General features: G+C 36.5%; 1 protein-coding gene across 2 annotated transcripts in view; it reads right to left on the bottom strand.

Moving 5' to 3' along the window:
• Nucleotides 1-819: 819 nt before the first annotated feature.
• Nucleotides 820-14736, bottom strand: part of LOC138705806 (uncharacterized) — a 92493-nt gene continuing 78576 nt past the window's right edge. For both annotated transcript variants that reach the window (XM_069834474.1, XM_069834471.1), the window contains exon 4: nt 820-4958. In XM_069834474.1, the coding sequence (XP_069690575.1) occupies nt 4576-4958 (383 nt within the window). In that variant the 3' untranslated portion in view covers nt 820-4575. The remainder of the gene's footprint in view (nt 4959-14736) is intronic.

Raw genomic sequence — 14736 nt, forward strand, 5'->3', positions numbered from 1 at the left:
TTTATACACTTTTAACACTTTTATAGTCATTGATTAACTTTACAATTTCTTTACTGAGTTAACTTTTAGGAAATCACCTGGTGACTAGTTTCGAAGTGTTGTCCTTCATTGTCCAAAGCCAAGTAATTACCTAAAAAGTTAACACAGTAAAGAAGTTGTAAAGTTAATCAGCGAATTTTAGAGTTCGATTCTTAACACATCCTGTAAAGTCTGTGCAATGTAAAGTGTGTACAGTTTTTTTTTTCGAGTATGTTAAAGGAAAATAGGTAAAAATATACGGTGAAATGAATACTGCAATAGAGATATTATTTCATAAAATAATTTGGTGGTATTTATTTTAATGAGCAAAAATTCATTCTAGCAATAACAAATATGTTAGTAAATTTATATTTAATAATAATAAAGAGGAATAGTTATTATTATGGAATGAAGCTATATATCTGGAATTTTGTAATAAATGTAAAGAAATATAAATATTTAGGCCTACTCAAAGTGACATAGGAATTCTAATGGAATGTATTTTATTTCGTTAGTGTTTTATGAAGATTTCGAAAGACACCAAGGTTTTAATTTTGAAGCTCAGAAATGAGGCAGGTAATATGATGATTCAGTTGCAATAAAATTATTACAAAACGTGAACTGCTGCCATTGCAACACTCCATGCAGTGTGTCTGTATCTTTGTTCATTATTGGCAACATATGTATTTCCCTTTATTGCTATTTTTAAGTACATACTTACCATTCCCCGCAATTCTGTGAAATGTAGCTGTAATTGCAGAATTATATCTGTCTTCCTGATAATTTATTTATAACGAACAGTAGGTATAAAACTTGGTATTGATTTATTTTATATTTTTAAAACAATCGGTGTTACATTAACAAGTATCATGCAAGTTCAAATTGTTTATCGATTTGTGTTAAAATTTATAACACCCAGAATGCTTAAAGCAAGTAAAAAATAAAATAAATTAGTAAATAAATATATAAATAAATAAATAACATTATACAAAATTTTATAAAATAACTATGAGCCATTATATGACTTTATGTACAGTTAACAGATTGACTACATATATACAGTTTTCCATCGCTATGCGACTTATGACGAGTTGTACAGTAGATTGACTATTGCACACTCTGTTATTATTATTTTTTTAATGTGTATTTGATTCTCTTGTCGGTACATTCAAATTGCACAACAATTTAAAGCACATTATTATTTTCATTTTATTTTATTTTTTTTTTTTGTATACGCTTCTCGTAACAATTCTTTCCAGATCTGTTTTTCTCTAACCCCCATTTCTTTCCCCATTATTTTCGCCTAAAAATATTTGGGAAATGAAAAAAAATGTAAAGGTGCAAGGAACACTCTTTAAAGATTAAAAGTTACAACCCTGCGATATTGACGATGAGGATGTTTACATCCCTGCGGACGTACAAGAGACACAATGTGTACCTCGACATAACCATGTCAGCCTACTTGCGAGCAGCGATGTGCTGTAGAACGACGTAAACAGTTCTGAGTAGCTAACACGATAGGTACCAATCGTGAGTCAAAAAGGGACGACTACAAATACTAACAGTATTACCAAAATCAACAGGAGCAAAAATGGTGATTTACTGTAAAAGTGTGTAATGGAAAATTAACGACAAATGTCTAATGTAATGTGCTTACAAGGACTGAAGGAACTCACGCTCACGAAATTTACGGTAGAGTTAAGTTATATATTCAGTAGTGATAGAAATACTTATATTGACGATTTATTTGAAAAACACTCGGAAGTGATTAGGTAAGAAATCGTTTCTGTCCCCTGCATTTATTTGGTAAATGATGGAAGAGGGGAAAGTTGGGCATCAGATTTCAGCCGGGGAAATAGTTTGTAACGTTAACTTGCTCAATAAGAGTAGTTGAGCTTGAAGCACGACATCTCTGATTATGTTCTTTTGTTGCACAATTTGATATTACCCTCTCCTGTTTATATTAATATTTATATCATATTCTATATAATAATACTTAACTAGATTAATTTTTTTAATAAACTCGAAGACAGTATAGATGCAGGTACTTTTTATCATTTTGTGATTGAGCAAAAATCTTGAGGCCTTCGCTATATCATAAAAAACACACATAATAAATATTTTTCTTATTTTTCTGTGTATAGATTACCTTAGTTGGGAAATAATTTTTAAAATCGCTAAGCATGTGTGCCTAATGTACACTGCGAACATTAGGCACGGGATGTCTACGGATATTTGGCCTCTTAAACATCACTAACAAGGAACAAGAAACTAGGAAAAGAAGTTATTTGCAGTAATTAAATATGTTACATACTCTCTTTTACGAACAGTTAATTAATATTAAAATAAATTAGTTAAATTAAATGAAAATGACTATTAACAGGCGTATATAGAATATGTAACATCTTGTGTCCATTTTAACTAGGAACCCTTTTCATTATAACATTTATATTAACTGCAGACTCCTAGAAACTATATTTTACTAGATGCGTAGTGTAAATATGAATACGGAGTAAGTGTAACTGAAAGCTTTAACATGATTAAAAAGTAGTTAGAATATTCTGAACTATTCACGTTTACAAAGTATTTCCTGTTTTAAATTATTGTTACTGTATTACCGTACGTTATACTGTATTTTATTATTATTATTATTATTATTATTATTATTATTATTATTATTATTATTATTTTTGGTTGAGGAAAACTACAGCACCGTAGAATGTCCTATAATAAAGTAGATGATGATGATGATTATTATTATTATTATTATTATTATTATTATTATTATTATTATTATTATTATTATTATTATTATTATTATTATTATTGATAATAAACGTCTTATCACGAGCGATTCAATACAAAACAGTGTAATTTTTTTTTAATAATTTTTTTGATGTAATACCTTTGTCTCTCACCATATGTACGTATTTAATTTTCTTGAAAATTTTACGTCGTAACTGTAGAGATTAGGCGTTCATAAGAATATTGAAAGTCGTATTGCCTTATTGAACCAATGAATCGTTGAAATATGAGATATGTGTAATAAACTTCACAGAAAATACGGACAACAGCATCCATGTATCTTGGTATTTCTCAATGAATCTCTTAAAATTTCATACATGTGAAGAATAAGGAGGAATATATTTCTCGCATTTAGTCATGGAATACCCCGCATATGATTACTATATGAAATCTGCCGTGAAGGAAATGTAGTTCCCAGTTAAATTGGACGTATTTCGTATGTATTGTATTAAAATAATTTCCTGCACACGAAGACAAAAACGTCATATTACCCTCATGCTCAGAAATGACCGGAAAATGTAATTAGATCACTTGCGCTCCAAGCTTACTGTTTTAGACATAACACGACCACGGCTATGCTCGTAAGCAGAGGCCGAATCTGTGTGCTGTTAGAAAACGAAACAGGTTAGACGGGACGCGAGCAGTAGCAACATAGTCCATGCATACTAACCTTGAGGGACAACGCACATAGATCTGCCCTCTACTCATAAGTAAAGAGGGCAGATCCAGTGGCGGATAGTAGGAAAGGAGTTAGTCTTTGACGAAGTAATACACAAAGACTAGCTTCTTTCCTAAAGGCTGTGTGATGTATCTTGTCTCACTGTGAAAAGAGAGAGAAAGGAGATGTCTTACCTCGTCTGTAGTGTTATGGGGATTGGGGAGTGGAGCGATGCCGTCCATCCATCCAGTGGCGGAAGGGACTAGTTGATACATTCTGTAGCGCAAAATAAAATAACAAAATATCTCTCTTCGTACTGTGTAGTTCCGTCACTGAGCTTGTCTTTCAAGAAACTGAGTTCCGGCAGCCTGTACAATAACAAGATTTTGAAAGGAATCCTGAAAATTTACAACCCTCCTATAATCTCCGCCCTCATTTGAAGGGACTTGGTTTTATTGCTACTGAGACAAGAAAAACCTTACTAGGTATAATGTTCGCCACTGGGTTTGCCGTATTTACTTATCAGCGTAACCGCTGGCGTGTTCTGTCTGAAACAATAGGTTGGTGCGCAAGTGATCTGTTTACATTTTCCGGTCATTTCTGAGTATGACGATATTAGGATCCAAAGGGTGAGCTGTTAAGTTCTGTTTAGTAAGGAGTTTTTATCTTCACTTGATAAATTATTGCAAATGCTTCTAGATACTTGTCCACAGATGGCAGTGTCCTATTATCCCTAAGTTTAATGTTTTGTCATCTTTACCGTGGCTCTTAATAACATGCCAGACCTCTGGATGAAATGTAGAGGCTTGTTAATCCCACACTTAATTTGTGATCTCACGATTTTGGCGTCTGATGAGTTTACTGTTGGGAACTTTCTGAGTTTGTCCCTCTGTTGTCTTATTTAGAAATTAAGTTGTTGAATATTTCACACTGAATTTAACTCAGTGTGTTTACTTACAGTTACATCTCAAAGCATTTCGGGAGTAACAGTCAAATACTCGAAAATGTGTCATGGAGAACTCTGTTAATAGATGCCTGTAGAGATTTAGTGTGTCGAAGTTATCCCTTCTTTACGAATATCTGGGTTAAGAAGCTCAGCGAGAGCGGGTGGATGGACGATGTGCGGCATATGCCAGGTCGTGGGGGTCCGAGAGTGCACGCCCCCCGTCCAGGTCGCTGCGCCCCCAGACGCCCCCCAGCCACCCCTTGTCGTCGTAGTGCGAGTTCTCATGGATGTGCTCGTGGTGCGCCTCTTCATAGTGCACGATCTTGCTGTGGTCATCCTTGCCCTTCTTCCATTCTAGGAACAGGTGCACGATGTTGATGAGCGTGTTGGTGGCAACCAGCAATAACATCTTGAACTCTAGCACTTTCCCAAATATGTAGAGCAGGAACACGATCTTGAGTGCGATCAGCACAATCACCACGATGAATTTGATCAGGTGTACCAGCTTCTTGATTTTCTTTTTTGTTCGGCCTGTAACAAAAAAAAGAAACTGTCACGTTAGTTACATTGCAATCAGTCTTGTAGCCAGCCCTCTCCCGACTCTCGCAGTTGCTGACATCATGAAACTATTCTTTCAGAATTATAAACCATGCAGTAATTTAGTTAAATATCACAGCATTCCATTAAATACTGACTTTTTTGCTTATGCACCTTTCAGTTTAAGCCTTTTATACATTTTAAAAGGTTATTTGTCTATCATCAAGTTCATTATTCATAGGTGGATGTTAATTATGTGTGTAGTAGATTATCTCGTGTTTTCTATTTATTATGTCGTCTGAAATCTAAAGTAGCGGTGACCAAAACTCGAGCTGCAGTGATTACATGCGACAGACAGCCTATGAAGTAAGGAGACGGAGGAAAGGTACTTGGCATGAAAACTACAACCAGTGGTGGTTCCTGTACTAACATCTTGATCAATCCCGCCGATAAAAATCTCAAGCTTTGCTGTATCAGTAATGTCACTGTTGTCATCAAGAGCCAGTGAATAATATACGAAATTTCTTGCTTATTTTTTAACCTTCCTCTAGAATATAATCAGGAATTTTCTAAATTCTTCTTTCGATACTTGGTCGAGAAATTCGTAGTTTTTCAAAATTAAAAACTTCTTATGAACGAGTTATTTAAGTTATTTTAATCATTACTCTTTTGAGAAATAATGTTCTATTAAAAGGCTTTAGAGCACGATATATTTCAAACCCTATTAGGTAGATGACTTCCTTACATTTATTCATGCCATCTTTCTCTTCCTGGCTATGTAATTTTCAATACATTTAGCTATGTGAAGTTATCTTCAAACTTCAAAATTACAGGGACATCATTTTATTTTTACTAACATTTTTAATATTAACTTGCCTCTACCTCTGGAACAACGCCGTTTGCTATCCCCTTCCACGACTGGAGTTCTATGATACTGACGTAATATACAAACAAATCACTTTACTAGCTATAGGAGGGAAGAAAAGTAGTTCATCCATTTATGTAAATTAGGAAATATTGCGCTTTTGAGTTTAATCATTTTCATTAGGTTTTTGTTTAATCAAAATACAGTACAGTATTAACAGTGCGTGTTTTTGCTCACGAACTGTGCTGTCCATGTGGACGTATTCATTATGCAGTGTATATTATACTGTCTACAGCACATTAGCGTACAATATAGAGAATGAAGTTAAATTGAAAAATAATCATAATATGGATATTTAAACACATTTCGATACAGGCTTCAGTTCTAATGTGCATATTATCGCACTATAGCATATTGTACTTAATTCCAATTACCAGTTCTTCGTACTAGTATCTCATGTTGAAATAATTCTGTACCTACTCTATAAAAGAGTACCTTACGTACTGTAAATTCAATCTTCACTTCTGCCCGAAAAGATAAAATTACTCAGACATACATCTACTGTCCGTCCAAGTGGTTATGTCGTAGGGTCGTAGAAAGGAGGGAAATCACGTGACAGTTAATTACTTAACGAGGCCCTTTTATTTAAGTTATTTTAAACAGTTGTATAATATTACGTAGACGTCCAATTCCTAACAGAAATTAATGTTTTCAGAAAAGAGCTAAGACAACCCAGCTACTAGACGTTACACAGGGGCGAACAGAAGCAGATGGGGAAACCAGGATGCGACGTAGGCAAACGGACGACAGTACCTGTGCGAAAATGATTCAATATTGAAAGCTCTTTCGTTACTGGAAAATGCGAACATATTTTTGGAACGTACTGTGGCTACTATGACTATATATGCGGTCTTGGATCTGTGTGGATTACGGTTGAAGGGGTGGGAGTGAAGTACATTCAAAAACTCAGGTACAATAAAAATTGAAGTAAAAATAAAATGATGTCCCTGTATTTAAAATACTGTATGAGTACAACGTAAATTTTCTATTGTTACTAACTAGGCAAATTGATAACTTGCTTTTATTTCAGGAATTATGCATCGATGTAACCCTCTCTCTTTGAAACGCAAAAAGAAATAGCTAATAAGTAAACAGTATTTCCAATAGTAACTTGATGTTTTCTTTAATTGATTAACATAATTTAACTCAAGTTAGTAATTTCTCGCGTATATGGTGAAAGATTCAATCACGCGAAAAATTGAAGAGCTATTATACAAATCAAGTTAAATCCACTTTTAACTTGTTTTGAGCTGAATATGTCATCAACTTCTTAGAAACGAATTCCACCACGTGGTAAACTATATTTCCCGAAAGAGGTTAATTTCACAGTTCCGCGGCGTATTCAAGATGTGTGTTTTGGCCATACCTCTTTAAATCCTTCCTTCCGTTTGATTCAAAACAAATTAATTCCTTCTCCAATCAGGTTCAAGCCTGTGGAGCGCATGCTTACTGCGCAGGTATCAACTAGAGTTTTTAAGATTGGGATTTCACGTTGTAAGTAATTTTAAATGTTTTTGGAGCTTGTACGTGCGCTTATTATGATTATTTTATTCATACTGTTATATGAGTTAAATATTTAGTAATTGAGTGAATATTTAAATGAACTATTTTATTAATTGAAGTTACTCTCGCAGGTCAAGTTTATTAGTCTGAACATTCTTTAGTACAGGCCTGCACAAGGTTTGCGCTCTCCGAGCCGGCTCACAGTTCATGAGCGGAATGCGGATATTAGCTGCGCTCTGTATAAGGGTGGACTGGAAGAAGGGGTGATCTCGTACAAAATAAACACAAAAGGAAGTACTAGTAAGAGTGCTTATGAAATGAATTCCCATTCAGTGTTTGCAAAACTATCTTGGACTATTATTAATTAATAAAGAAATATTTATTTTACAGAAGTAATAGAAATTTTATAGCTACTTAAATGTACAATATCATTTTGTCACATTTTTATTTATCAGTACATGAAAACGAGGTTTTTATGCTGTTGGCAGCTGAAAGGAACAGTAGCCTACTGATCGTAATGAAACATCAGTTACAGATGTTCGATGTCTGCCTTTATTAAAGTTGATTATACAGAGTGTTTAAAAAATACGGGGCATAATTTCAGGTATGTATTTCCCACATGTAGACAATCAAAATAGTTCATTACAACATGTCTCCGGAAATGCTTCATTTCCGAGTTATTGCCTTCACAACACTGAAATTCACCGGAACGTTTTTCTTTCCGCAGGTCGTTGTCATTACAGAAGATGTTCAAAATGTCCACCTCCTGCTTGAATACAGACCTCACATCGATGATTCATTGACCTGCGAACACGATCCCAAACTCCAGGAGTATTGCGTATGTCCTCAGAACATGCCACAATTCGATTCCGAAGGGATTCCAAATCAGGCACCGGAGACGAATAAACCAATGATTTTAAATGGCCCCACAAGTAGAAATCGAGAGGGTTCAGATCAGGTGAGCGTGGAGGCCAAGCAATTGAGCCACCTCTACCTATCCATCGATCAGCAAACCTTCGACCCAAGTACCGGCGAGCCGTACGACTGAAGTGTGCAGGAGCGCCATCATGCAAGAAGTGAATGTGTTGACGATTCATCAGTGGAGTGTCTCCTAAAACATGAGGTATGGTGTTTTCCGGGAAGTTTGTGTACACCTGCCCCGTAAGTCTGTTTACAAGTACATGGGGTCCAACTAATCGATCACCAATGATACCGGCCCACATGTTGAGGGAGAACCGCACCTGGTGATGAGATGGAACAGTTGCACGTAGGTTTTCATACGCCCATACATGCTGATTGTGGAAATTTGTTATGCCATCTCGTGTGAACTGTGCTTCATCTGTAAATAATACTAAGGCAGGAAAGTTCGAATTTACACCACACTGCTGCAAGAACCACTGACAGAACCTAACTCGTGCAGGGTAATCTGCTGGTGACAGGACCTGTACACGTTGCAAATGATAAGGATACAATTGATACTCTTTCTACAGTCTCCAGACAGTCGTATGAGGAACATTGACTTGCAACGCTACCCTTCGTGTGCTGATAGAAGGAGTCATGTTCGCAGCCTCCAGGATCTCCTCCTGTACTTCTGGAGTTGTAGATCTTGGTCGTCCCCTTCCCAAAGCAGGAGAGTTAAATTTTCCATACTCGCACAGAAGGTAATGGAGACGTACAAATGTCTTCCGATCTGGACATTGTCGCTGTGGGTACCTCTTCTGGTACAAACGACGAGCCAGCGCAGCATTGCCGTCCGCCTTACCGTTCATGAAGTGTATCTCTGCCAGCTCTTGATTTGAATACATGTCGCACAGTCTAACGCCTACACAACACTGAATGTAACCTTCGCCTCGGAATGAACTGTCAGAGTGCCCTCTTAATGTCTCCTTTGACTGCAACGACCTGCGGAAAGAAAAACGTTCCGGTGAATTTGAATGTTGTGAAGGCCATAACTCGGAAATAAAGCATTTCCGGACACATGTTGTAATAAACTATTTTGATTGTCTACATGTGGGAAATACATACCTGAAATTATGCCCCGTATTTTTGAAACACCCTGTAGAAAACAGTTGCTCATAAATATAAATGTTGAGCCAAACGTAGCAATCATTTTCACAGCCAGCCTGTGTAGTCGTGGATATTATTGCTAATGTTTAATCTTGTAAAACTCAACCAGACTAGTAGTATTATTCAAACGATCTTTAGTCCATAGGTCACATTGAAGATCAATAAGTTCGAGCTGTAAATCGTTAAATGTTAAATGTTATGTTCTGTCTTTTAGATTCCTCCATACTGTACTGTAGCAGTAGGTAAGCAACGTGAAACAGTTACTGAGAATAGGCCTACACACTGCACTCACTAGATAGCTGAGTGGTCGTTTCCCTCTCCTCTACCTATAGCAAGTCTATGGGTATGTCATTCTGACGTATCTTCCTCTCCGTTTCGGCGAGCGGTAAACACCGCCCTCCCGCTCTGAAGGAGCGCGCGCTCGTTGAGCGCTGTTTGTGCAGGCCTGCTTTAGTATGTAAATATGGCTGATCATGTTAATGTGCATATTGATAATCAAAGCAATAATATCATTGAAGATGACACTGTGACAGTTGGAGAAGTAAATAAAGGATCACATAAACTTAAGCGAGGAGTTTCAAAACAAGCTACTATGAAGAGGAGCCGTTACTCTTATCCATATGGTAGCACGTTATGTGGAAACAACTATGTAGGCTACACATGGTCTTGGAAAAAAAAAAAAAAAATCTGTTTTTCAGTGTTCAAGGCTGGATCAGACTGACATTCTAAGATTTCGTGAAGGATTATTTGAAAATATAAGTAAAACAGATCAAGATAAACATAGGTTATCTTGCTTCACGTTAAAGTAACACCAGCAGCAAAAAAAGGCGAGCTTCCAATCCCAAACGTAATAGGTAACAATCAGCTGCATTCTACATAACAGGACAACATTTTCATCGAGATTTTGTTTAGACTCATCTCAATATGTTATTTCATTTGAATGAAGAGATGAGCTATATAAAATTTGTGTTCAGTGAAGTGAGGGTACAGTACAATTCAATTTAAAACAGTTTATTTCCTTTGTTCTGTTCATAATTATTTAAATCCAATTTATTTATTTCATTATCTTGCAAGAAAATGCAATTTGAAGTACAATACTTTCATTATAAACTCATGTAAATGTGTTTGCATTTACCTAAAAGTTACAAAAATGGGTGATGCATAGTTACTATGTAATAGTTTTTTGAGCTTTTCTAAAAACAGTAAAAGTGGATTTAACTTTAATTTGTATAGGCCTATCAGCTCTTCAATTAGACTAGTATGGTATTCAGTTTCTCTCAAATTAAACCTATAGCTCTATAGCTACAGTACACTGTTATGTTGTCAGGCTCCGTACTTACCCGCCATTGCCTCGCGACACAGGTACTACACAGAGCTTCAGCACGTACGGTCAAAAGACCCGTGCATTGGATTTAAGAGAAAATTCTGATAATATAGTACATCTGTATGTACAGGGACATCATTTTATTTTTACTTCAATTTTTATTGTACCTGAGTTTTTGAATGTACTTCACTCCCACCCCTTCTACTAATGAAGTTCAACCGTCCTCCACACAGATCCAAGACAGCATATACAGTCATAGTAGCCTTACGGTCATAGTGAACAGTACGTTCCAAAAATATGTTCGCGTTTTCCAGTGACGAAAGAGCTTTCAATATTGAATCATTTTCGCACAGGTACTGTCGTCCATTTGCCTACGTCGTATACCGGTTTCCCCCACCAGCTTTTATTCGCTAGCTAGTGGCTGGGATGTCTTAGCTCTTTTCTGAGAACATTAATTTCTGTTAGGAATTGGACGTCTACGTAATATTATACAACTGTTTAAGTTATTTTAAATAAAAGGGCCTCGTTAAGTAATTAACTGTCACGTGATTTCCCCCCCCTTTCTACGACCCTACGACATAACCATTTGGACGGACAGTAGATAGCATGTCTGAGTAATTTTATCTTTTCGGATCTGGTAGAAGTGAAGATTGAATTTACAGTACGTAAGATAATCTTTTATAGAGCAGGTACAGAATTATTTCAACATGAGTTACTAGTACGAAGAACGAAACTGGCAATTGGAATTAGTTACAATAGTCTATAGTGCAATAATATGCACAAAAGAACTGAAGCCTGTATGGAAATGAACGGCCACTATTTTAAAAAAATGTGTTTAAATATTCATATTATGATTATTTTTCAATTTAACTTAATTCTCTATATTGTACGCTAATGTGCTGTAGACAGTATAATATACACTGCATATTGAATACGTCCACATGGACAGCTCAATTTGTAAGTAAAAACACTCATTGTTAATACTGTACTGTACTTTGATTAAATAAAACCGTAATGAAAATGATCAAACTCAAAAGCGCAATATTTCCTAGTTTACGTAAAGGGATGAACTACTTTTCTTCCCTCCTATACCTAGTAAAGTGATTTGTTTGTATATTACGCCAGTATCATCGAACTCCAGTCGTGGAAGGGGGTAGCAAACGGCGTTGATCCAAAGGTATAGGCAAGTTGATATTAAAAATGTTAGTAAAAATAAAATGATGTCCCTGTATAATATTGCTCAATAAATCCATCTATCTACAGTACTACACAGAGCTTAGCTTCTTCCAGCGACAGCATCAAGACTTCCAAACTACCAAACTATTACTAATATTCCAAATTTATTTAACTATCTTAGAAGTCGTTTCCTATTGTTTTTTCTCAGAAAATTTGTTATAAATGCGATCTTTCAGTGCACAAAATTTGAAGGTCCTATCCAACCTTCCAGTGTTGACGTTCCCTTGTTAGAGTTTTCATATTTATCATCTGATGTGCTGCAACATACAATGAGATACTTACTACTTACTTACTGGCTTTTAAGGAACCCGGAGGTTCATTGCCGCCCTCACATAAGCCCGCCATTGGTCCCTATCCTGAGCAAGATTAATCCAGTCTCTATCATCATATCCCACCTCCCTCAAATTCATTTTAATATTATATTCCCATCTACGTCTCGGCCTCCCCAAAGGTCTTTTCCCCTCTGGCCTCCCAACTAACACTCTATATGCATTTCTGGATTCGCCCATATGTGCTACATGCCCTGCCCATCTCAAACGTCTGGATTTAATGTTCCTACAATGAGATACAGTTTTTAAAATATATCTTCTCCTTTCTGCCAAGTAATATTTACTTATAGCCTATCGAAACGTCACATGTAATAACTGATGTCAGTTTAAAATATTGCACATCGTGATTTGATATAGCTTACATTTTTGCGGCCTTGTAAAACATTTCTAATACTGTACCAGAAAGTGCAGAATAACCAGGATTTTTTTTCTCAAGAACTGTTTTAATTTAATCCATTTTGAAACTTGCTGCATATTTTATGAAATTGGTTCTGAAGATGTTCTGTTAATATTCTCAGATACCTCAGGTGTGTATATCTCATACAGAGGGAGTTCTTAATAGCGAGCTTGTATCTAAATAATGTTCTCTGAAGTGCGAAGAGAAATTGCTTGACATTTATTTGAAAAATGATAAAAGAAGGGAAAGCTGGAGATCAGATTTCAGCGGAGGAAATAGTTTGTAGAGATAACTTGCCCAATAAGGGTAGTTGAGCGTGAAGCGTTAGCTGCGACATCTCTGATTCTATTCCTATGTTGTACAAATTAATGTTGACCTCTCTCGTTTATATTAATAGTTAAACAATATTGTAGTAATACTTAACTAGATTCATTTAAAAAAAGAACTCGACAGTATAGATGCAGGTACTTTTATCATTTTGCGTTTGAGCAAAAATCTTGAATACGCAGAATTCCTGTGCGGAAATATCATATCCACTTCGGTACATCATTATAATATTACTATATCTTGTCACTTATATTCGTTTTGAAAGCTTATTACAAACAACAGTGCATTTATCGTCCTTCAATATCTCTAATACCTCTGACTGAGGTTCTGGCTGATATGTACATCTATTATGAGGCAGTACATCTCACTTGGCGCTATGTGTCAGAGGAAGAACAATTGTTTGTATACATCTGAAGTCTGACTAGTGTAATACGATCCAGGAAATAACGACCGTTCGCGCATACCCGCCGCGCAGCTGACTCCCCTTCCTTGTTTGAAGGTCAACTGGCTTCCTTAACATGTGTTCTCATAATGTTGTGAGTACTGGTTGCAACAAGTCGCCATTGTGCATTTTGTGTTACTTCAAAATGAACGACGTGATTGATAATCCCGCCGACTGTGAGGTGAGGAGTGTGATTCGATTTTTGAATGCCCGACATTTGAAACCTGCAGAAATTTACCGGCAATTGAAAGAATGTATGGTGATACTGTAATGAATGAAAGAAATGTGAGAAAATGGTGCGAAATGTTCAACAATGGGCGAACAAATGTCCACGATGAAACTCGACCCGGACGCCCATCACTCATCACAGAAGACCTGATGACTAAAGTGAACGACAGAATCTTGCAAGACAGGCGCACATCACTCGACGAATTGCATAGTGCCTTTCCTGACATTTCTCGTTCTTTGCTTGGTGAAATTGTGTCGCAACATCTTGGCTACCACAAAATCTGTACCCGCCCGCATACTGCTGCTTCAACTCGAGAATTGCTGGATCAATTCGGTTGGGAAATCTTTGATCATCCGCCCTATAGTCCAGATCTTGCTCCTAGCGATTTTCACCTTTTCACTAAGCTGAAAGACTTTCTGGGTGGTACGCGTTTTGGAAGTGAAGAGTTGAAGAAGACAGTGAACACCTGGCTTAATGAACTGGCGGCAGAGGAGTATAAAACGGGAATTCTAAAGCTAGTGAACAGATACGACGAATGTTTAAATGTAGGTGGTGATTATGTAGAGAAGTAAAGGAAGCTTCAGTTATGTAACAGACTTTGTTTTTTCAAATAAATATATATTTTTTTAATTATTACAACAAAACGGTCGTTATTTCCTGGATCCCCCTCGTATGTAGCTAATCAACGATGTATGCAGTGGAGGGGGAAGGAACTGATCTACCTAATCCATTATTTCCTGGCCTATTTGCTCATCAGTGGTGCCATGTTGGTATCTCTTATGAGGTTCAGACCTGTCTTCGGACAGTTCACTAAACAACAACATCTCTAATTATGAATTGTCCACCGCTGGAGAGTAAGGTTAGCATGTCTGACTGTGAAACAAGTGGGACCAGATTCAAATTCTATTTGTTACAAGTTACCTAGTTGAAGTTTTTTTTACCGTGTTTTCCATCAACGCATTAAGAGCAAATGCTTGCTGACTTTCGGCGTTG

The sequence above is a fragment of the Periplaneta americana genome, chromosome 1, assembly GCF_040183065.1.
Source record: "Periplaneta americana isolate PAMFEO1 chromosome 1, P.americana_PAMFEO1_priV1, whole genome shotgun sequence".
Taxonomy (NCBI): domain Eukaryota; kingdom Metazoa; phylum Arthropoda; class Insecta; order Blattodea; family Blattidae; genus Periplaneta; species Periplaneta americana.